We start from the raw sequence: 22,160 nt of genomic DNA, 5'->3' as shown, positions 1-22,160 counted from the left end.
CCTCTCGCCGTTCTTCTTTCGCGAATGATATACCCGAAGAAGTAGCCGTTCTAGAAAAAAAAAGGGTATGGGTAGAAGGAAAGTGACGGGCCAGGGGTTAGAAGAGACGGGGAAAAGGTAACGGCGAAGAAGGAAGCGCCACTTGATTTGAGAGATAGCGAAATTAAAAGAGGGCACTGGAGAGAAAAACTTTGGACCTGTACCCTCGAGACTGAAGAGAGAACGAAAGAACGAGAATACGAAAAAAAAAGAAAGTGAGAGAGAGAGAGAGAGAGAGAGAGAGAGAAAGAGAGAGAGAGAGAGAAGGAAGGGGGCATACTCAGAAGACTGGCAGGTGATGGTCGATGAAAGAAGAGAAGGGAAGAAGCTTGAAAACTGTGGGTGGAAGGAAGGAACGAAGGGACGAAGTATGAAAACTCGGTGATGTGCAATTAGGAAAATTGAATTCCAACGTAATTAACTTTCTTAATTAATAGAATCGTGGAATTGTATCTTTCAACTGGCCGACAGAAATGGTCTTGGCAGGCGAGCTCTTCTGTCATGAGAACGTAAGTGACGGGACGAGGTGGTTGCGGGGTGAGAGAAAGGTGGAATGAAACGTCGAGTTCGGTGGCACGGCTAAGAGTTGCCAAGGGGTGAAAGAGGTTGCTGCCGGCGAAGAGCAAATGCACTGGGTGGCGGCGCCGGCTGCGAGGGGCTTGCTCGGGAGCACTAGTCGCTGTAAGTTTTGATATATGCGCGACGTTATTTACGATCGCATAAGAATTAGCTCAGACAGCCACCGAACCAACCACCCCTTTTACCACCCTCTTTCCTTTATCTCTCTCTCTCTGTCTCTCTCTCCCTCTCTTTCTTTCTCTCTTTCTCTATCTATCTCTCTTTCTCTCTTTCTCTTCAGGTTGGTTTGCAACAAAAAGTCTTCCTGGTTGCAACTGTACTCGAATCGCCTTTTTATCGGCTTACCAAGCGCGAGTCCCCACGCCAAAAATCCGCTGAATCACCCTCATCCCCTTTCCCTTTCTTCCGTTTAGCCACCCACTCTCTCCTACAGCGCAAATGACTTCCTTTCGTTTTCTCATCCACATTGTCGTCGCCGTCGTCGTCGTCGTCGTCGTCGTCGTCTTCGTTGTCGTCATCATCGTCGTCGTTGCTCTACTTCGATCGTATAGTTTACGATGCAACCACTTTTATCACGATACGATGTGTTTTAGTGTTCCCTACGACAATAACTAAAGCCGATTGAAACGAAAAGCACGATAAAGGACGCATAAAAGATAACTGATAAACTAGCGCACGACGGTAGGAGAATGAACATCCTTACCTCCTTAAATCTCCGTTCCGTGAAAGGGTTGAACAATTTTCAACGAAAGTATGATTTATCGTTTTCAAAGAACTGGAACAACGATCACGGTTTATCCGCGAATGAATTAGCAGTGCAGATTCAACCGTACGCGAACTCTATTGCGAGCGACATCGCGAACTGAAGAAAAATGTGAGGACGCGTCCTTCGTCGCGACCACAATTTTTCCCGCAATAATTTCCGAAGGAAAATTCACGATAATAGAGAGTCTGCTTCGTTCCCTTTCCACTGAATTCCACCTGCATCTCTCTCTCTCTCTCTCTCTCTCTCTATCTATCTATCTATCTATCTATCTATCTATCTCTATCTCACTCTTTTTCTAGCTTTCTTACTCTACCCCTGTTTATAGTCTCTTTTTTTCTATTCAACCCTCCGCTCTACCCTTCCTTTCAGAAACCCAAACCAAGATTCCTTCTTCTTGCAGGCACGTACACCGCGTTCGTCTTTTTTCTTCTTTCTTCTTTCTTCTTTCTTCTTCTTCTTCTTCTTCTTCTTCTTCTTCTTCTTTTGCTCTACTTTTTCTTTCTTCTTTCCCTTCCCACAACCAGCCACGTCGGCTTGCCAGCTAGGCAAATAGTTTCCGCGTGAATTATTACAACCGCCTTCTCAAAAGTTTTAAGTGTTTCGAGTAATCCCAAGGACGCGTGGCGTGCTTTAGATCGGCTCGGAAAAACGGTTTGTCCTTGTGTATATATATATATATACATCTTCGCATATATACACATACATCTTCGATTTCACGATGTAGGCACTACATATGTAGCTACGTACACGCTCTTATACATTACTAGATACGAATATTTTTCCACGAACAAAGTTTTCTACGACGATTTAAGAAATAGGCTCTCAAGGTTTCTTACATACCTACTCACCGTAAATACGTTCTTCCAGCGAATTGACAAATATCTAACAATAAGGTATTTTATAACTAACCTGGTTCGACGATCAGCATCACAGTATCTAATCGTCCTTCCGCTGGTCTGCATGAATATTTTCCTGTGTCATCTTCCGTGACAGCAGCCAAAGTCAATTCGGAAACCGTTTGTGCTGCGCCTTTTTCCGTTTCCACGTTTATACCACCACGAGCTGCCTAAAATAAAAAAAGAAGAAAAAAAGAAAAAAGAAAAAAAAATAATAAAATAACAAAAACGTACAACCGATTCGACAATCCTCCAATAACAAATAGAATTAATCGTACGTTCCCATGTGAACAACGAGTTGTGAGGAGCTGTTATACATTACGAACTAGCGATTCTTTTTATTTTTTTCATATAGAAAAGAAAAATGGGACACTTCGATCGCATCGATCGACAAAATCGTTATTATACTTTGACGTTCACGAGTAGTTCGAACGTATGTATGTACATCGCGAGATGAAAAACTCGAACGAGCTAGGACAGTGTCGAATCTAGAAAAATTCATCACTCCGCGTAGCGACGCGAGGATGAACGATGCGAGGCGTGGAATGATCGAACGACAACGTAAACGAAAATCTGAAAAGACAGTACGCGGAAGAAGAATAAGAAGAATAAAATAAGAAGAGAAAGAAGAAAAGGGGAGAAGAAAAAAATGTAAAAAAAAAAAGAAAAGAAAAAAAGAAGGAAAGAAAAAAAAAAGAAGAAAAAAGAGAAGAAATGGAGATAAAAGTGAAAGAAGGAAAGCAAGCGCGACCCACATTCGCAATAATGATTTACGAGCGTTCTCGCTTTACCTGCTGCCTCGCGACGATTTTTCCTTGCGATAGAAGCATCAAAAAGGAAATTTCATTAAAGCAGCACGTCTATCCGTACCGATAAAATTTGGAACGTGCTGAGAGCAACATTACCTGGAATGTTAGGAGTTTGTTATCCTGAAGCCATTGTACACCCCTGATGGGACGAGTCTGATATGGAGACGATATGACGCATCTTAGGGTGATCGTCGACCCCGATGGCACCCTTTGCTCCCGAGGACCCATTATGGCCGCCACGGGTGCCGTACTTTCGTAACCTAAAAGTCATGTTTCAACAAATATTATATCTCAGTCAGGGAAATTCGGATCCTCTCTCCCTCCCTTTCTCTCTCTCCCTCTCTCTATCTCTTTCTCTCTCTCTCTCTCTTTCTCTCTCTCTCTCTCTCGTTGTCTATACGCACGAATCTAATTTAACTTAACTTATTTCAAATTCCATTTAACCTTACGCAAAATAACTCATGGATTTTCATAATGTAATTATAAAAATGGATTCGATGATTCGGATTTAAAGAAATAAAAAAAAAAAAAAAACAGGAAGGTACAAACTCAGTTTGTGACAAAAGGTAAGTAAAATAATACTAAGTCTATTCGCTAAGAATATATACTGTCTTGTTTTCTTCTTTCCATGCAAATGCGTCATCAACTATTGCTCGTCTTTCTTCTTCTCATTATATAATCCATTGTAATACTAACGCATGTCTTTTCAATGACACAATGTTCCGAAATATTTCCAACGTTTCGTTTAGATTAATCATTAACCTTAGCTATTTCAGAACGAGAAATTTCAGCAATTCGATTTGTGTCTACGGCGATTACGTTTCGTTCGATTGGCGTAAAACTTTTACGACGAGGTAAGTACAGAAATCTTAATTATATTACAAACGTATGGAAAAATAAATTAACGAAATAAGACAAGAAAGAATAGAATAAAAATATGAATATTATTTCAACTAATATGATATTATATGAAATAATAAAACATAGATATATATATAAATGAAATATGAAGGTGATATAGCTGGTATCTCACAAAAACTAAAACGAAACACTGATGTCTGAAATGAAGAAATATTAAACGGACTAATTTCTTACGTGAAATTAAATATATATGAAGTTCGGTGTAAAGAGACAAAGAAAGAAATACATCGTTAATGCCAAAAAATATGCGGGAAAAAATTCATTTACTTCTTTCTTTCCTTCTGTCTTTCTCTAGATGGATAAAAAAAAGAAAAAATTATACATAAGAAGGCTTTATATATATATATATATATATATATATATATATATATATATATATATAAAATAAAAAAAGAAATAACAAGACCGTCATTATGAAATAGGAAGAAAGTATAATGGATAAAAATTTCTTCTGTGACAGCGCCTTAAATCTACCCTTTCGAATGAATATCTTTCTTTAAAAATAACAACGAGTCAGCGCGTCGGGCGTCTTCCCTCTCTATGTACGTACCTACCAAAGCATTGTTAGCTTGCACTCGCTCTCCCGGAAAGAATAGCAAAAAAGCTCCGCGTTCTCTCATGTTTCTCTCTTTCTTTTTCTCTCCTCTTTTCTCTTCTTCTATCACTTTTTTATTCATAGTACTAGTAGTAGTACGTTTGTCTTCTCGGATCATTCCCCTTGGAAACGTAATTAGTGCTCCGTACGTTCTCACTCGATTTTCGTTTCTGTTTCTGGTATTAATATTTCAACTATACTCAAAATCTCAGATCCCACTGCTTCGTCATTTACGTATAAAACTCATTAGAAAGTTTCAAATTCATCGATCGTATAATTTCAAGTTTAGAATGTTCGACGTTACCGATATATATATATATATATATATATATATATATATATATATATATATATATGTATATATATACATCAACGACGATCGAAATTCACTTGGATAACTTCCAAGGATAGTCTCGTAGTTTGAATTCAATCAACGGACGACATTTTTGATATCTGAAACTTTCCGTTCGCCCTTCTTCTAAAGAAGGATCTTCGTCAAGACAAGGAAAAGAAAGAAGAAAGAAGAAAGAATAAAAAAGAAAAGATAGGTTGAGATTATAAGGTTTCCAGAATCTGCATTTCGTTTCGTGGTGGTCGTCATTGTCGCCGTCGTCGTCGTCGTCGTCGTCGTCATCGTCGTCGTCGTCGAAGAACCTTGGCTCCGTTAACGTTCGACGAATTAGCTCTTTCGCGCGATGAATAACTCGATAAATATTTAAAGGCTCTTTTATTAGACTCTTCTTCCCGGAATATCTTTTAAACAGCTTCCCTTTAAAACGGTACGGAAGAAGACATTATTTCATCGTCGCGAAAGGAATCGTAATCTCAATTCATTTAACCGAAAAGACATTCTCTCACGACGTCTCGTCGGCATATTAAAACGCGACCTACTTAACTTACAGTTCGTGGACTCGAGTCTCGAGATATCTTTCCTGCAAATTTGAGTTTGAAGTGCGAACAAACAAGGACGACGACGAGCCGGAGAGAGCGTCGAGAAAAGGTACCTTCTCCTTCTTGGTACTACGCGGTGCTGTAATAATTCATTAGTGCTCGTGAGAAAAACAATGGACGGGAGAAGTGCCAGTGAGAGCAAAAAAAAAAAAGAAAAGAAGAGAGAAAAAGAGAGATAAGAAAAAAGAAAGGGTGCGAAGAAAGGAACATAGAAGGATATAGAAGGTGAGTCCTGTGATATCACTCGCATGATAATGTCAGGACACGCATACATTACTCAAGGAAAAGACCGTACCCAAGACTAATTTAACGCCGTACTCTTTTCTTGTCTCTTGAAACTCCGATGAGCCTCTTGGTTGACTGCGAAGATCCAACGAAAAAAGGATGAAACGAGAGAGAAGGAAACAGAGAGACAAAGAGAGAGAGAGAGAGAGTGAGAGAGAAAGAGAGAGAGAGAGAGAGAGAGAGAGAGAGAGGAGATAGAGAGACCAGTGGTAAGGGCAGTACCGCAGGACTAGAGGGATTAAGGATAATCCTATTAGACTTAAATTAATCCCACAGGAACTGCATTTCACCTGGCGAAATATTACTTTATGCCGTTATTACTGTACCCGTAGGTGTATGCTTACACTATTTATTGTCTTTCTCTTTACCTTTTGTACGTATCTACATATATATATATATATATATATATATATATATATATATATATATATATATATATATATATATATATAATATCTTAATGTTTCAAGAATGTTTAATAAGCCCATTCATTCGTAATATCTATTATGTAAAAAGCTTGACGGCATGATCGATAATTCTTATCTTATATTGCTATTCTTTTTTATAAATATTGGACTCGTCGTTCGAGACACTCTTACCGTTTTAAACTTCGATATTATTGAATTTATTGTTTCCTCGATGTGCTTTAAATCTGTCCCAGACGATGAAAGAAAATAAACGAAAAGAATTCAGATATCGTAGATTTATAAAGAACGCTGACCTCAGCTTTATTCGCAAACTTATTTTTATCAAAAACATTTCATCAAAAATATTTCAACGTCTGTTACTTCAAACTTTTTTTTCCTTGTCTCTTATTCGTGTTATATTATGAAAGATCGAACGTTTCTATGTGATAACGGAGGTTATCTTTCGATCTTTTCACAATATTATTCAGTCTTTTCGCGATCAATGAAAACGTATGTTAGAAAACTTGTCCCCATCGTGAATACTTTTCTCACAATAATATCGAGAGAATATCGATGCCGAATGCAACGGGGAACAATTTCTCCCTGCAACCGTGCTTCAAGAAATAATGAAAAAAGAACGTTAGAGCGAGGAGTACGAGAGGGAGGTCGAAAAAAAAGGAAAGAAAAGAAAAGAAAAGAAAAGATCGACAAAGTAACATTGGCCGCACGTGAAAGCTGGAAAAGTGACGCACTTACCCTTAAGTGATTGATGTTCGTGACGTCGAGAGGGGAATAAAAGGGCGAAAGTAGATGAGTTTTTAACGTGCAAACGAAGTATAAGATGATCGGGACTTGTTATCGATATAACGAGAATATATGGGAAAGAATTAATATGATTTATGAAAGAATTATCGTTATCAAAAATTCAACTTCTTTTCCATAGCTTTGAAAACGAAATGATTAATAATCATTCGAGATTTTACCATGTCTTTCGACGATATAAATTCTTCCTTTTACCGTTCTTCTTCTTCTTTCTCTTCTTCTTTGTTCTTTTTCTTATAAAACTATTGCTACCGTTATTATTACTAAAAACAATTGTATGGATTTTATGCTTATTATAAAAAGAAGATTACCTGCCATTATAGGCATTCGACAAAACCATATAGAATTTTAATATATCCCTCTTATGTTTCTAATTGGAACATTTGGGTAACATTGGCATTTCGCATATATACAAACATACGTTTCTAACGTTCATAGTTCGGTACACGAAATGCACGTAGATGTGTAGCTATAAAGTTCCGAATAATACGCCAACTAGGAGGATTTCATGGGCAATTACAGCGAATGACAGAAATATTGCTGTTTGCTGGTCGAAAGTTTGTCACCGTCTATGTAGTGATAAACAGGAAAGCATACGATTCGAATCCACGTATTCGTGAAACTCGTTTTCGTCCAAATGTAGAGGAAAACATTTTGTAAATGCTGTTATCATACGAAAAATGAATGTTAGCAAATGAAATATGTGCAGTTCCGAATAAATTTGCTCGGAAAATTCTTCGCATCACTTAATTACGAAGAAATCTATGTTTACATGTTTGTTTTTCAAATATTTGCCGCGATATAATTCAACGAGGAATGTCTTATTATAACTGTCAATAAATGTACGAAAAACATACGTGAGTATACTTACACATATATGTATACATACATATATATATATATATATATATATATATATATAACGCAAGCAACGAAAAAAAGAAACGGAAATATTTATAGTAAAATAGTCAAGTTTAATTTCTATAGATAATTGATATGAAAAACTTTTCAATACAATTCTGATCTCGTTCCTTTTCGTTTCTATATCTATCTATATTCTAACAGTACAACTATGTACTGTTAGAATTTATAAAGTAAATGAATGATCTCATATAGAAAAAAAAACGAGATATTGAAATAGAAGAACGAAACCTACCTTCGATATTTCAAACAAATAATAAAACTTCGTTCTATCTGCTATCTTCCATATCGTGTATCATGAATGTCTCGACATAGAGAAACACGTTACTGAATCTATCTCTATCTATATATGCATATAACGTCAAAGCATTCATAGCAAAACATTAGAGTATTCATATTACTTGTACATTTAAATACGGCATCGATAGAATATCCTATATGAAAGAATTTTACAATCATAGAGATATTACTGTTTTCATATCAGATATTTTAAATATGTTAATGTTCAATATGTTCGATCCTAGATATTTCTTTTATAGAATCGTTTGAACGATGATATTAGTTACGTTTTACGAAACAGCGTAATTTTGTACGAGTAATTGGCTCATTCGAAAATCGAGCTAATGTTTACGACTTATCGTTTGAATTACCTAAAATACTTTAGCAGGCACATTCGGCAAACAAGTGAAGTTTATATTTGCTATACACTTGAACGTAGAGTTGACACATAGAGTAGGTATAGTTTCGAAAGGGAAGCTATTGTAAGGAAGTGATGGGTTCCGTTTGCATGGCCATTAGAAGCTATCTTCGTTTACAATCTAGTATATATCTCCTGCGTGTAATGTGTACTTACTTATGCGTGTTTGTTGAGAATGCGGTTCGTCGTAACCCTCTGGTTTATCGGGCTCTGAAAACATGAAAGCATTTATTGAATCTCGTAATTGTGCCTGGCTCTCGTTGGATTAAATTATTTAAGACGATTTTTAACGATGTTCGATTCTAAAATTATCTAAAGAAGAACGATATGACAAAATCAAGAGAGAACGAAATCTATAACAATGAAATAAGAATACATACCTCTGACAGATAATCGAACGGCGTACATAATTTTCGGCTCTGTATTTACTTGACATTCGTATATGCCCGAATCCGTTTTTTTAACATTATCTAGTCTAAGGGTCCAAGCGTCACTTCCAGGAGTATGTTGGGGATGGAATCTAGCATCGCTACTGAAGGCCACCGTGCCTGCCGTAAGTATATGAAGATCCCTGATCCTCATCCAAGATACCTGTAAACAAACACGCCGAAAGGTCAGTATAACATGTTTTCATAACAAACGTATTGATCCGTGAGAATAACAAACTCGACTAGTAGGTTCTCTAATCATACTCTTTTCAAAAAATATGAAACAGACGAAAAAAAGGAATGTCCTTTTTCAAATTTTTATCCTTTATCGAGTCTCGAATATCTCGCGTTGAAATAAATATTAGCGAATGAATGTTAAAGAAAGGGTTTTTTGGATGAATCGATGTGAAAAAGAACGTTATCCGATGTGTGTGTGAATATGGTTAGTAAACAGTACCGTAGGCTTATCGGATTCTCGTATTTTTCGGTACTCGGCCAAGCAAACGTTCGGATATTAGATATCCGGTTATCAGCTGGCAGTCATTTCCGGCCTATATCCAGTTACTATTTTCCCATTGGCCATTCGACGGTGGAACTGTCTCTGATTTCATCGAGGTACCTACGGCCGAGAATAAATGTATCCTCCCGATGATTTGCTGCAGCAACCGAATATCGAGGGAACTTATCAAGCCCTGCGACGATCCGAGGTGCAGCCAGAAAAATGGAAAGAGCTAAATCACGAAAAAGCCGCCGTCTCTACCTCTGCCTCCACCTCCACCTCTATTACTGGCATCCACCGACGACGGCGCTACGCCGAGTAACGATTTTTAATAATGTTGCGAAAAGCCGTGCGAATGGATCCCGAGAGTCGAACGAACTGTGAGACTGCGAGGAGTAGGAGATCGAGAAAAAGAGAAAAAGAGAGAGAGAGAGAGAGAGAGAGAGAGAGAGAGAGAGAGAAAGCAATAATCTTCACAACAAAAAGAGAAAAGAAAACTCACCGACCTAGCACGATCGAATATATACACGTATACATATATCTATACGGTATATACTAAACCGACTTGGATGGAGGAGTCGAAATATATTACGAATATTGAAGCTACCCTTCTGATGAGACTATCGATAGTCCTATCGCTATTTCGTATAAGTCGTAAAAACTTTCAAGAGTAAGAAAAATTAAAGATTTATTTGAAAAGCGTCGTGTATGTTCGAAGGGTATTCTTCTTTTTCTCTCTCTTTTTTTTTTTTTTTTTTTTTTCTTTAAAAAGAAAAGAAAAAAGAAAGAAAGAAAACAGGAAAATTCGCGAATTTTCCTTAAGGTCCTTGAACTATCGTTGGTATTTGGTCGAGCGCCAGTGTAACCTAATATACGCCGAATGACCCCAAGATACATAGAATCGGCTTTGAGATCGTAGAAAAGCGGAGAAGAAAGAGGTTAAAGGAGCGAAGCAGTCGGAAGGGAAATACGAGAAAGGTGGAGTCGAAGCTCTCCTTCGTACTCGTGTGCCCTGCAGACTGAGACTCCGTAGGAAAATAGAAAAGAGAAAAGTGAGAAAGAGAGAAAGAGAGGAGAATACGACGACGACTTGGGCAAGACGAGGGAGACAAAGGAGGGCAATACGGAGTCGGCATAACCGCTTTCATCTGCTACGTCGGCACAGACCGGAGGAATAAAAATGCGACTCCTTCCAGTCGTTTCGTCGTTTCCATCCCTCTATCCTCCTCCCACTTCCACCAGCACTCTCATAGTATCACTACCACTAGCACTATCTCCACCAACACCAATAACACGACCATCTTATAAAGTCTCCCGCGAACCGCGTTCTACCAAAATGGCACCTTATACAAGATCCTTTCTCTCTCTCATCCATTCCTTCATCTCTTTCCGTGTAACCATGTACACCTATATACCAAGAAAAATCGAGACCACGTATGGTTCGAGCGAACCCGCGTAAATTAGACGTTCAAGCAGGTTTCATGCAATTCCTGAACTCGTTCCTTACCCGAAGAAATTCTTTCGACACTGGTCAGACCGCTCGTGATCCTCTTCTTTAGTTCCATGTCTCTTGTGTTGGGTGCATGTGTGTGATTGTGTGCATCTATGTAAGACTGTATGTATGTGTATGTGTGTGTGAGTATGTGTGTGTGTGTTTGAACATCACATCGTCTTCGTACGTTCATTGTGTTCCGGTAAACAAGCTTCCCATGCAATACAGAATTTTTCCTCTGCTAGTTCTTATCACTGTTTGCTCGCTCTCTCTCTCTCTCTCTCTCTCTCTCTCTCTCTCTCTCTCTTTCACAAGTTTCTTTACCTACGGCTTGAAAAGATATAATTTTGTATAGTTTATTCTCGTGTTCTCTACCATTCCTAATTTTTCAAAATGACTCGTGTCAGTCGTAATACCATTACTCTTCGAAATAGCATCAAGTGTAATTGCGTATATCTCAACTCTGTCGCATTTATCAGTCTATTCTATGAATGAATCGAGTTACTCACTTTCTCTCTCTCTCTCTCTTTCTTTTTCACTCTATCACGATATCACCCATAATATGCTACATAGAGAGAACTTCTATCAAGCAACGAACAGAACAGCTTCGCGAGATTCCTTCAACGTTGTTAAAGTCCATCGTTTACTTTCTCCTCTCTGCTCGACGAACAGGTTTGACAATTCTGGTTTGACAATTCCCAGCACACTTATGCTCTTTCAAGCGTGCCACCGGAAAAGGGTAGGGAGGTTCAACGATGGAAGCAAAATGAATTAAGGGAGCTGCCTTTTGCTTCCTACGGTGAAAGCCTTAGGAAGTAGAGCAAGAAGAAGAAAGGAGGAAGGAAGGAAGAGGGAAAGAGAGAGAAAGAGATAGAGATAGATAGATAGATAGATAGATAGAGAGAGAGAGAGAGAAAGAGGGAGAGAGAAGACGAGTTTGTCTACTTCAGAGAGAAGAAGACAGAATCCATGGGCGTACTATCGAATCAATGTTCTCTCCAGTTTAACTATTTACTCCTCCTTCCAGTAGAATCGCACAATTGACTTGCGGAGACCTTTTTGCGAAAACCTTATGTTCACTTTGCTCCTATCACCGGATAAAATTGTTTTACTCGTCGAGTAGGAATTTCTACTAGACAAAATCGGTGCAAATGTTGCAGTCGTTGCGAACATTGACATCTGAAATAAATCAACCAAGTATACATGATCTCCTCTTGAGAAGGAAAAACGACATAAAAGGATAAGTAACATTTCCCCGTGATCGTTCTCCGATTCATTCGCTTAACTTATCTTCGATTCACGGAACTATATATATATGTTCTCAAACTCTTTCGATTCACAAAGTTCCTCGGTTAAAGCTTCACTATTCTCGTGTAAAGTGGAGGTTCTCCCATCGAATTCGTTCACCGAACCGAACATTTCACCATTCGGTTTTTTTAATCCGATTTCATTTATCGGGAAAAGTCGAAAATTCATAGGAGTAACATAAAAATTCTCTCGAATAAAAACAACGCATGACACTGGCCAGAATTCTATGAAGCAGATTATGAAAACAGCCGGTAAAAGAGATTATAAATTTTCAAATTTTTGGCACTTTGTGAATAGTTCTGAATGAACTCAAAATTGTCGATAATTCAATAGAATCTCTCATAAAGATCGAATTAATAGACAAAAGAATATTATTGTTTCAATTTAACCATAGAAAAATATATATATATATATATTTTTTTTTTTTAATTCCGATTATGAAACGAATTTAATATCGCTGCTTCGTTTTATAGAAGATATTCTGCTTAAAAATATTTTATAAAATCCAAATCGATCTAATATCAAGTTCATAAAAGAAAAAGCACGAAATCGTCAGCAAAATATTTCGAAACGATCGTGGGACAAAGATGTATATCTAATATCGTCTCCTAATCAACACTAATCGGTAGGCCAACAACAGCCGGTAGGTCAGCGAGCTTTTATCGATTACCTTTATTGCATTACATATTATCTGGTGGTGACATTAATGCCATTCGATTAACCATATGCTCCTGACTTTGCACGTAAATTAAAATCGGGCTTGGTCGTTCTTCATTTGCTCGTTTATTCTGCAACGAGCAAATGAAAAATGAAAAGAAAGAAATGTTAAAGGTATTATAAAATTAATTCTTACTTTAGAATTTCGATCAAAGCTACATTTGTCTTTTCATTTATTCATAGAGTATCGTATTGAATATATACTTTTTTTTTTTATAAAAAGCTTGAATATCATTGGAAGATCAAATAATTTTATATTGTAATAATCTAATGCAAAAAAAAAAGATAAGAGAAAAAAACGAAAGAGAAACGTAAAAAGTTCCCATTGTAAATTTCGAATGAATTCATTTATTGTAATTTGCACTCTCGAATCGACACTGACTTTGAATGGTTAACTACCGCACAAATCTATTTTATATTGTTATTGTATCGGATCTGAGAGTTTACTTAAAACAAGCTATGAGTATGTATTTAGAGAACGTGCTTATTTCTCTGCCGGAAGTATTAGTGATGTACATAAATGCTCCAACGTTGCACCACTTACTACCACAATGAAGACATGGTAGTAAGTAATACAACAGCAACCTTGCGTCCTAATAGTACATGCTATCGCTAGTACTTGCTCTTCATTACAACACTTGCTTCTATTTCGAACTATCCTTATCCTTCGTAGTAGTAAGAGCTTCGTTATTGAACATCAGTATCTCTACCTGTCTCGATTTCAACGAGGCTTCTATCTATACGAAAATACATACACTTCTACTTGCATAAGCATTAAACATACCATTTTTTTTGTATCTACGTAATACGTTCATCTACGTACATAGATCGTAGATAATAATTAATTAATGAACTGGAATATATTTTTAATCGATATAATATATCTAGATATTAAAAATTATTTCAATCATAACGTATGAACGTCGTATTTTCATTTCTATGACAAAATTGAAAAAATATTTGCGAAACATTTTTTCGTGCTTAATTGGAACAAAATTTCAAACGGCCGTCATAACTGAGTGACGACGACTGGCTCGATGATTTCATAGAATCAAAGATTCAAAATTCCTGATGGTCGTCGGACTAGCCGAACGAACAAGCGTGTAAGAGAAACAGAGAGAAAAAGAAAGAAAGAGAGAGAGAGAGAGAGAGAGAGAGAGAGAGAGAGAGAGAGAGAAAGAGAAGAAGAAGAAGAGGAAGAAAGGAAGAGAAAAAAAAGAGAGAAAAAGTGAGACGTTCCGATTCGGACCTACTATTTTATAATGTAGGCCAAGAAGTACTCCCACACAGTCTTTGTATTTCGTGCGACCTTTTGCGAGACTTTTGACTGTGCCTACACTCTAGCCGTCCAATTATTTTTCACCATTATCTGTACATTTTTCTCTCAACGTCCTACTCACTCTACTCCTTATTCGAGTTTGCTTTCCTTACGTTTCTCGAAAGAAGTCAGTCGACCGGACGAAGGTTACGAACGAACGAGCAAGTAAGAAATAGAAAAAGAGAGAGAGAGAGGAAGAGAGAGAGGGAGAGAGAAAGAGAGAGATTCAAAGACATCGGTTCTTTGTCGCATTTCCTCTCATCCGACAGGAGAGAATCTTCGACTATAACTGGGCCAAGACGGAGGTCGATTTGGCACATCGACAAACGCGAGAGACGTAATATCGATAATCGATCCGCGATTTATGATCGAGGATCATACCCTCGTTGCTGTTAAAAATCCAAAGAGTAATATTTAGAGAAATATCCGAATCTCGCGTTTATTATGAAATGTCAAGACCTCCGAGACGTCATATCGTTTCGTAAGTTAATGACAACTAGGTACCGAGTTTCCGAATTCCCTCGACTCTCTTAGCGATATCGGCGAACTCTTAAAACGTCCTTTTCCTTTCCTGAGCCATTCACGAGTAATGTTTCTTAAATCGAAACAAACGAGAAAGATGATACGTGCAACGAATTATCGACTATCCTTTATACGGGAGATGCCTTTCTAAAGTCGACGCTATGAGATAATCGTATCACGTAGCCGGAGACATCTTCGTCGGGCCGATGAAAACGTTCCAATTGATGACCTTCGAATTCTTTACGGTGCTAAGAGGATCGCTCACGGAATGCGGATAAAGGAGAATCGTCTTTTCTCCGATAATGGATGAATTATTCTCGACATTGATGCAATTAAAATGACATCATCCTGAATCTCGAATCTCGCAGCATTTCTAAACCATTTTACCAAGTTATCGCGATGTTCTTTATTTGGAAAAAAAAGAAAGAGAGAGAGAGAGAGAGAGAGAGAGAGAGATAGAAACACGCACAGAACTTTGCTAAAAAGAAAGAAAAGTAACGAAATAGACGCGTGGCACTTTTTCGATGTCTCTCACAAAGAAGAAAATCCGAAACAGCTCTTTTCTACATTCGGAATGCGAACGATCACGAGCAAGGAAAAGCCAGAGAGAATGACATCGGTGTTTCAGTTACACGCGTTCAAGTTTTCTTTTTACAGGCGTAAGAGAAACAGAATGATAGAGGTGCGAAAAGATGAAAGAGAAAGGACGAGCGAGACGATGAAGAGATGTCAAAAAAAAAAAAAAAGAAAAGATTTAGAGAAAGGGGAAGAGAGAGGGAGAAAAATAGATAGAGAGAGATAGGGAAAAAGAGGGAGAGAGAGAGAGAGATAGACAGAGAAAGAGAGAGAAATACTAGATGGATGGCAGAAACGAACTCCGAGCAGTTTCTTAACAAACTAACTTCGTTAGAACATCAAAGGTATCTTTTCGTTCGTACGTCGAAGAAGAGATTAAGGTAGACCGAGAGATGAGATCAAAATAAAATGGTAAGTTGTCCCGAGCAAACCATGCGAATGCGCACCAATGAAAGACGAAAAAAAAATATATATATATATATATATATAACAAAAATATAGCAACGAGGAGTTGAAGGAGTAAAGAGAGGAGGGTGCATGCAATGCAATGGTTCCGAGGAAAGAGTGCAAGGCAAGGAAAGTAATTCAGGGAAAATAGAGAACGAGGGACGAAGGGGAAAAAGAAAGATAATTATATCAAGAGAACCACGATAGACCCGAGAGATTCCTGAGAACTTCTGGTATAACGTAACCTTGAATTTCCAAAGTAGAAAATGATTGTGCAAAGGAAAAGATAAACATGAAAGTTGAAGTACATAAATCTAATATTCTGTTATATCTGCACGCATTGTACAAGAATAAGATATATTAAAACGAAAAAAAAAGGAAGAAAGAAAGAGTGAGAAAAAGATAGAGAGAGAGAGAGAGAGAGAGAGAGAGAGAGAGAGAGAAAGAGTAAAAGAAAATGAGCGAGATAATCTTCGTGATATCGCACAAAAGGTGCCCGGTGATTTAGTGGATGAACGACGATAGTAGTGTGAGGGTCATATCTCGAGATGGGCGAAGAGGAAAATGCAGCAGGGTGTGTACGGTCGTCGGGTGAAGGGTTAAAATGGCGGACACGAGGAACGTGCACTCTACTTCGGAAAATCCGTCTTGCATACCGATGAGTTCACTTTCCGAGCGACATCAACGGCTCCTCTCTCCCTCTCCCTCTTTCTCTCTTTTTTTCCCTCTCTCTAATTTTCCTTTCTTCGCTCTGTCCGCAATTACATTTTATATATATATATATATATATATATATATATATATATATATATATATATATATATGTATGCGTATATTGGTCGAAATTTCGAACGAACATATACATATAATCGTTTGCGACGAAAGCGTCCTCGTACAAAGCCGAATTCAACTATTTATCGAAAGGAAATCGTAAAGAGTGACGAACTTGGAATTTTTCCAACGAACGATCACACGCGGTCTCGACATTACGCCTTCCTTCATCTCATTCGTTTCCTTTACGTTTCCTCCAGCTAATAATATTCCGAGAAAAAATCCACGACATCGGCTCTCACATTATCTTTCTTCTTCTCCTTTTTCTTTACCTTTCTTTCTCTTTCTCTCTCTCTCTCTCTCTCTCTCTCTCTCTCTCTCTCTCTCTCTCTCTCTCTCTCTCTCTCCCTACCTATGTAAAGATGATCGATGAGTCGTTAAAGGGACGAATTTAAATTCCCTTTGGAGTTTTCGTTCTTCGCTTCCTGGATAATATTTCTCTCATAACTCCTACAATTTCTAACTCGCTGCAGTGCCAGAAGCAAAAGCCAACAGTACCGCTGGTACTCGCGTCGCGTGCAACCAACGATGCCTCGTAATAATTCCGTTTCAACAACGAGGACAACGTTTTTCGTGCACCGACGATATCACTAATAATGTTTCCCAACGCGACGGTCATAGTCATGGCATTAACTTCGACCCGATGATACGATTAAGTGATATTAAAAAAAAAAAGAAAAAAAAACTATAAAACTATAAAATAATTTACATCAATAATGGTAAGCCAACGTTTCAATTTTTATTTTATACACGTTACCGACGTCGCTTTATCTATCTGTGTCGCAGAGGCATTTTTCTCCGTTGAGATTATATTTATGAAAATAGATTATATTTTTTTCGTTCTATCTGACGAGCATTCAAAGTCGCTGAAAGAGAGAGAGAGAGAAAGAGAGAGAGAGAAAGAGAGAGACGCACAAAGAGAATGTTGCATAACAAGAAAAGTAACGACGTGATTTGCGATAAAAAAGGAACACTAGAATATTGTATTACCAGTTGCCAGGAACATGGTAATTTCGAAAAAGCCGATTAATTATCATCATCAAACAACATCTTAGGGAAGCAACCGCTTACGTACGTTCGTCTAAAATTGAAGCCATGTAAACGGCATGTCGAATACGCGCGCACGCTCTTTAGTTCGCTTCTTGTTTGGTACGTGAAATTTTGAAAGGGAACGTAAATTCTCGAGATCCCTAAGACACCGTCATCGTTCTCTCAACGTAACACGACTAACGTCGAAAATGCGAGCCTGTAGGAAACAGCATAACAAATACTATTTGTCACGATTATCCTGCTATTTGCCTCGGCTTCGTAACAAACGAATGTTCCCATCTAAAGCGACGTTTATTTGTGCAAACGAGAACGCCAAATTATCGCGACATAAAGCACGTTTTCCCGCAAGTATCATTATTTCTATAATAACACGGTCAATTAGAGAAAAGAAAAGAAAAATATGACCTCGATAATGTCTTGAAAATCTTATCTTTTCAAAGATAAAATCTCCTAAAAACAAGAAAGAAAAAGAAAAAAGAAAAGAAAAAGAAAAGAAAAAGAAAAAAAAAAGAAACGGAGAAGATGAGCACCGCGAATACGCAATACCGATGAAAAATCGTCGGGAGCACAATGTCGAAATGATTCGCATAATAAAACGGACCAAGTATTTTACTGGCAAATCCCGACCAAGCATTTCCTCGTTCGGTTCAAAGACCGAGAAGTGCAAGTTGAGAGAGAGAAAGAAAGAGGGAGAGAGAAAACTCGGCAGGTTTTCTTAAGAAGGATAAAGGCACTTAGACCACTAGGAGTTATGAAACCGATCCAGATCCCATCTCTTGTATGCTAGCGTATTATAATTAAAGCGGATTATCTAATAATTTTCGAGAGAGATGAATGCCAGGATCATCCGATGAACGTAGAGCGTAAGAGCACTAGCTCGTTTTATCTCTCTCTCTCTCTCTCTCTCTCTCTCTCTCTCTTTCTCTCTCTCTCTCTCTTTCTCTTTCTTTTTCTCTCTCACACACTTCTTCACGGTTCGTTATCAGACGGTCTCTCTACGAGAAGAGTTTATCCCGGATATTCTTCTTTAATTTCTTAATCCGTCCACCTGCTTTCGTTAAAACTCAATATCCCAAGCGTAGTCAAAGACGACATAGACAGTGAACTCCCGCATTAAGATTTATGGATAGCATATAGCACGAAGCCACTGTGCGATACCGTCCACTTTAATATGAGATATTAAAGGGAACGATTTGTGTGACGAAGAGAAAGAGAATGACTATTGCTTCGAGACACGAATCGAAAAGCACGGCCGTACATGCAACGGGATTGAAATCTATGATTTTACGAGAAAGAAAAAGACGCTTATGTATCCATTACAAATATATATTTATATTTACCTATATGTACTTTCCTACACGTAACGCGTATATAAATATACATATACATATATATCGTGCTTAACGGCAATCGCGATGACGCTGCATTTCGAGTGCAGCAGGAACTATGATTCTTCCTAAGAACCGAGAACGTTGCTTTGACGAAAAAGGCACGTGTTAAATTTCAAAGGGAAACTCATTTGGAAGTTCAATGCCGAGCAAACGAGCCTTGGGAAAAGTATTTTCATACTGAATATACCAAGCCGTAGAAGGGAAATGGTCTAGCGCTCGCCGTTATACCAATCTAAACCATCGACGATGGGCTAACTAGCACCCTTTGAAACGAGAACCACGGCTCTTGCAGTAGGTATTTCAAAAGCACCTGCTCTCGACGGCTCGAAGAAAGGAGTACGAAAAGCTGATACCGAGACCAAGTGGAAAAGGTACCGTTCGACCACTACCATCCTGATACAAACCACGAACAAAATCGATTTCCCCTATTTCACTTAGGACCGAATCGGAAGCTTTTCCGGAATTTCTCGTGGCAAATATACTTCGTCGATCGAACGTCCAACTCTTTTTAACTATTCCTACCGTGAATCCTTTTAAAGAGACGCTCCTAACTTTATCCAAATATATCCAACTAAATGAAAGGATTATCAACCATCCGTTGATTCGAAAGAATCAAAGACTTCACTGTGACATCTTACTCTAATGAAAGCTTACTCTAATTATAACTATAATAACAACTAATGTTCCGTATCGTTTATTTGGTTTTTCTAACAAAATCGGTTATAACCAGAACCACCGCGACCACATTGAAATACTTTCTGGCGATTTGGTCACGAATCCACGATTCTCCGCAAGCACACAAAATCCGGTGGTTTGGATGAGGCACGGAAAAAATACGAAGTTCGAAAAATAGGAGAAGAAAGAGGTTAAAAAGAAGGAAAGAAAAATAGAAAGAGAGGGGAAGAAAGCAAGAAGAAAGAAGAGCGAAGGAAAGCAGGGGAGATGGTTGAAAGGCGTGTCGGAGAAATTTATTTCACTTTCCCCGAGTCCCTCGTTTTTTATTCACCCTGGGAAATCCAGGATCATTTGAAATCAAGCCACGGCCCAACCATCCTCTCCCTCCTCACCGCACTCCGATTTTCTTTCTCTCTCTCTCTCTTTCTCTCTTTCCTCCTTCGTATATCGCTAAGGAAGAAATCGCGGTAGTGGACAACTCCACCCTAGAAAGTCTCGCTTCCATTGCCTTCTTTCTCTATCTCTCTCCCTCTTTCTCTCCTTCCGTCTCTCTCTCTCAATCGCTCTCTTTCGCTCTTTCTCCCCACCAGTCTCGGTGCTTCTATCCTCGTTCTATAGCAGGACGGTACACCGAGACGACTCCAATGGCGCTGATCGAGTTTTCATCCCCCAGGCTTCCTACTTCCGCCAAGAGAATCACCACCGCCAGCATTGCCGCCATCCTTCCAGTTAACCGACCACCCTCGTCCTGATTCCTATTCGAGCCACACCGGCTTCGTTTATAACTTCGTTCCTTTTCGAACGATCGCTACGTCCTACCCCTCTTCTTCCGACCGTGCCAAACCCGACCACCACCGCCGCTATCACCACTACCACCACTACCACCGACAGCACAACTTAGCTACTCTCCTTCCTCATACTTCTCTTACTCCTTCTATTCCTTAAGCTCTCGTATGCGAACTAATAAACTACCGCCTCTCAGTTTCATCCTCCTTACTCGTTTCGGGCCCTCGCTCTCTGTTTTCTTTCGACTGTGGCGCTCTCAAGGATCGCAAGAAACGATCGTTGGAAGGATTCTACCCTGCCGGCGACAAACGACATTCGCTTTGGACTCCTTGCGCATGCGACCGTCCTCGAGAGGATCGAGAAATTACCATAACGACATACATATATGGAGGAGAGCCGTTAGAAAGCGCGTACCGACGGATCCTTTTACTACTTGGAATTGAGAATTTCGTGTGACCTTGAAAGGTCCAAGCTGATACCACCAGCATTGGTATTACCTCCATACGACCTCCATAGCGACGACTGATATACGCGACAAGGTTTATGGTGCGACTTTCGAATGGTAACCGGCAAGCCTATAAATCGTTCCGGCTTCCTTCTTCGTTTTAATGCCAACCCGTGCCTTTACTATAGCGGGATTTTCGTGTTTTACTGCTCCGTTTTTCGAGAGCTCTTCGCCGCACGCTAACGCGATATTAAAAGCGCACTCACGCTTGAATTGCTTCTCTTTTTTCCAACGAAATATATATAGAGAGAAATCCCGAAAAATTACTTCGTTAATTGAAGTCAAAAGGTTCGCCAATAACACGAAAAGAAAACGAAATACACAATATATATATATATATATATATATATATATATATATATATATAGATATAAATATATATATATATATGTATATATAAATATACGTATATACGTACATATACATATGTATTAAATGGTTGTACTATATCCGACTGCAATAGTATCGTTATAGCATTCTTTTTGTACGTTTGTTCGATACGTTTGACTTTTATCGTCAGGCTTTTATTTTTAACAGACAAGGGGGACACCAGTTCTGTAAAGCTTTTGTTGTAAAGCTCCCAAACAATCTCGGGAATGAAATGCTTGGCCGCCCAGTGATATCGATTCGCCGTCTGTCGCGTAAACTTTGGCACCGTTACAAAACAGTTTACATAAATGCCGAAAGGTTGCAATAATTTCGAATGGCGAAAACTTTCGGTCGTACGTGACCGGATGCGAAGGCATCGCGCCAACTGACAATTACAAATTCCTTCGAACTACCGGATTACGGATCACGAAAGCTCTCAAAAGCGTGTTTCGTTAGAACAGAAAAGTGGGGATCGAAAATCGATAAGACTCTCTTTCTCTCTCTCTCTCTCTCTCTCTCTCTCTCTCTCTCTCTCTCTCTCTCTCTCTCTCCTCTTCT

General features: G+C 38.6%; 1 protein-coding gene across 10 annotated transcripts in view; it reads right to left on the bottom strand.

Annotated features, from left to right (window-relative positions):
- Positions 1-22,160, bottom strand: part of LOC124432795 — a 62,541-nt gene that overhangs the window by 11,862 nt on the left and 28,519 nt on the right. For all 10 annotated transcript variants that reach the window (XM_046982020.1, XM_046982023.1, XM_046982016.1 and 7 more), the window contains 4 exons: positions 9,069-9,279; positions 8,845-8,898; positions 3,186-3,349; positions 2,294-2,450 (listed from right to left, as the gene is read on the bottom strand). In XM_046982020.1, the coding sequence (XP_046837976.1) occupies positions 2,294-2,450; positions 3,186-3,349; positions 8,845-8,898; positions 9,069-9,279 (586 nt within the window). The remainder of the gene's footprint in view (positions 1-2,293; positions 2,451-3,185; positions 3,350-8,844; positions 8,899-9,068; positions 9,280-22,160) is intronic.

The sequence above is a fragment of the Vespa crabro genome, chromosome 1 (genome assembly GCF_910589235.1).
Source record: "Vespa crabro chromosome 1, iyVesCrab1.2, whole genome shotgun sequence".
Classification (NCBI taxonomy): Eukaryota; Metazoa; Arthropoda; class Insecta; order Hymenoptera; family Vespidae; genus Vespa; species Vespa crabro.
The sequence above is the reverse complement of the archived record's forward strand: the minus strand, read 5'-3'. Positions and strand labels throughout refer to the sequence as shown.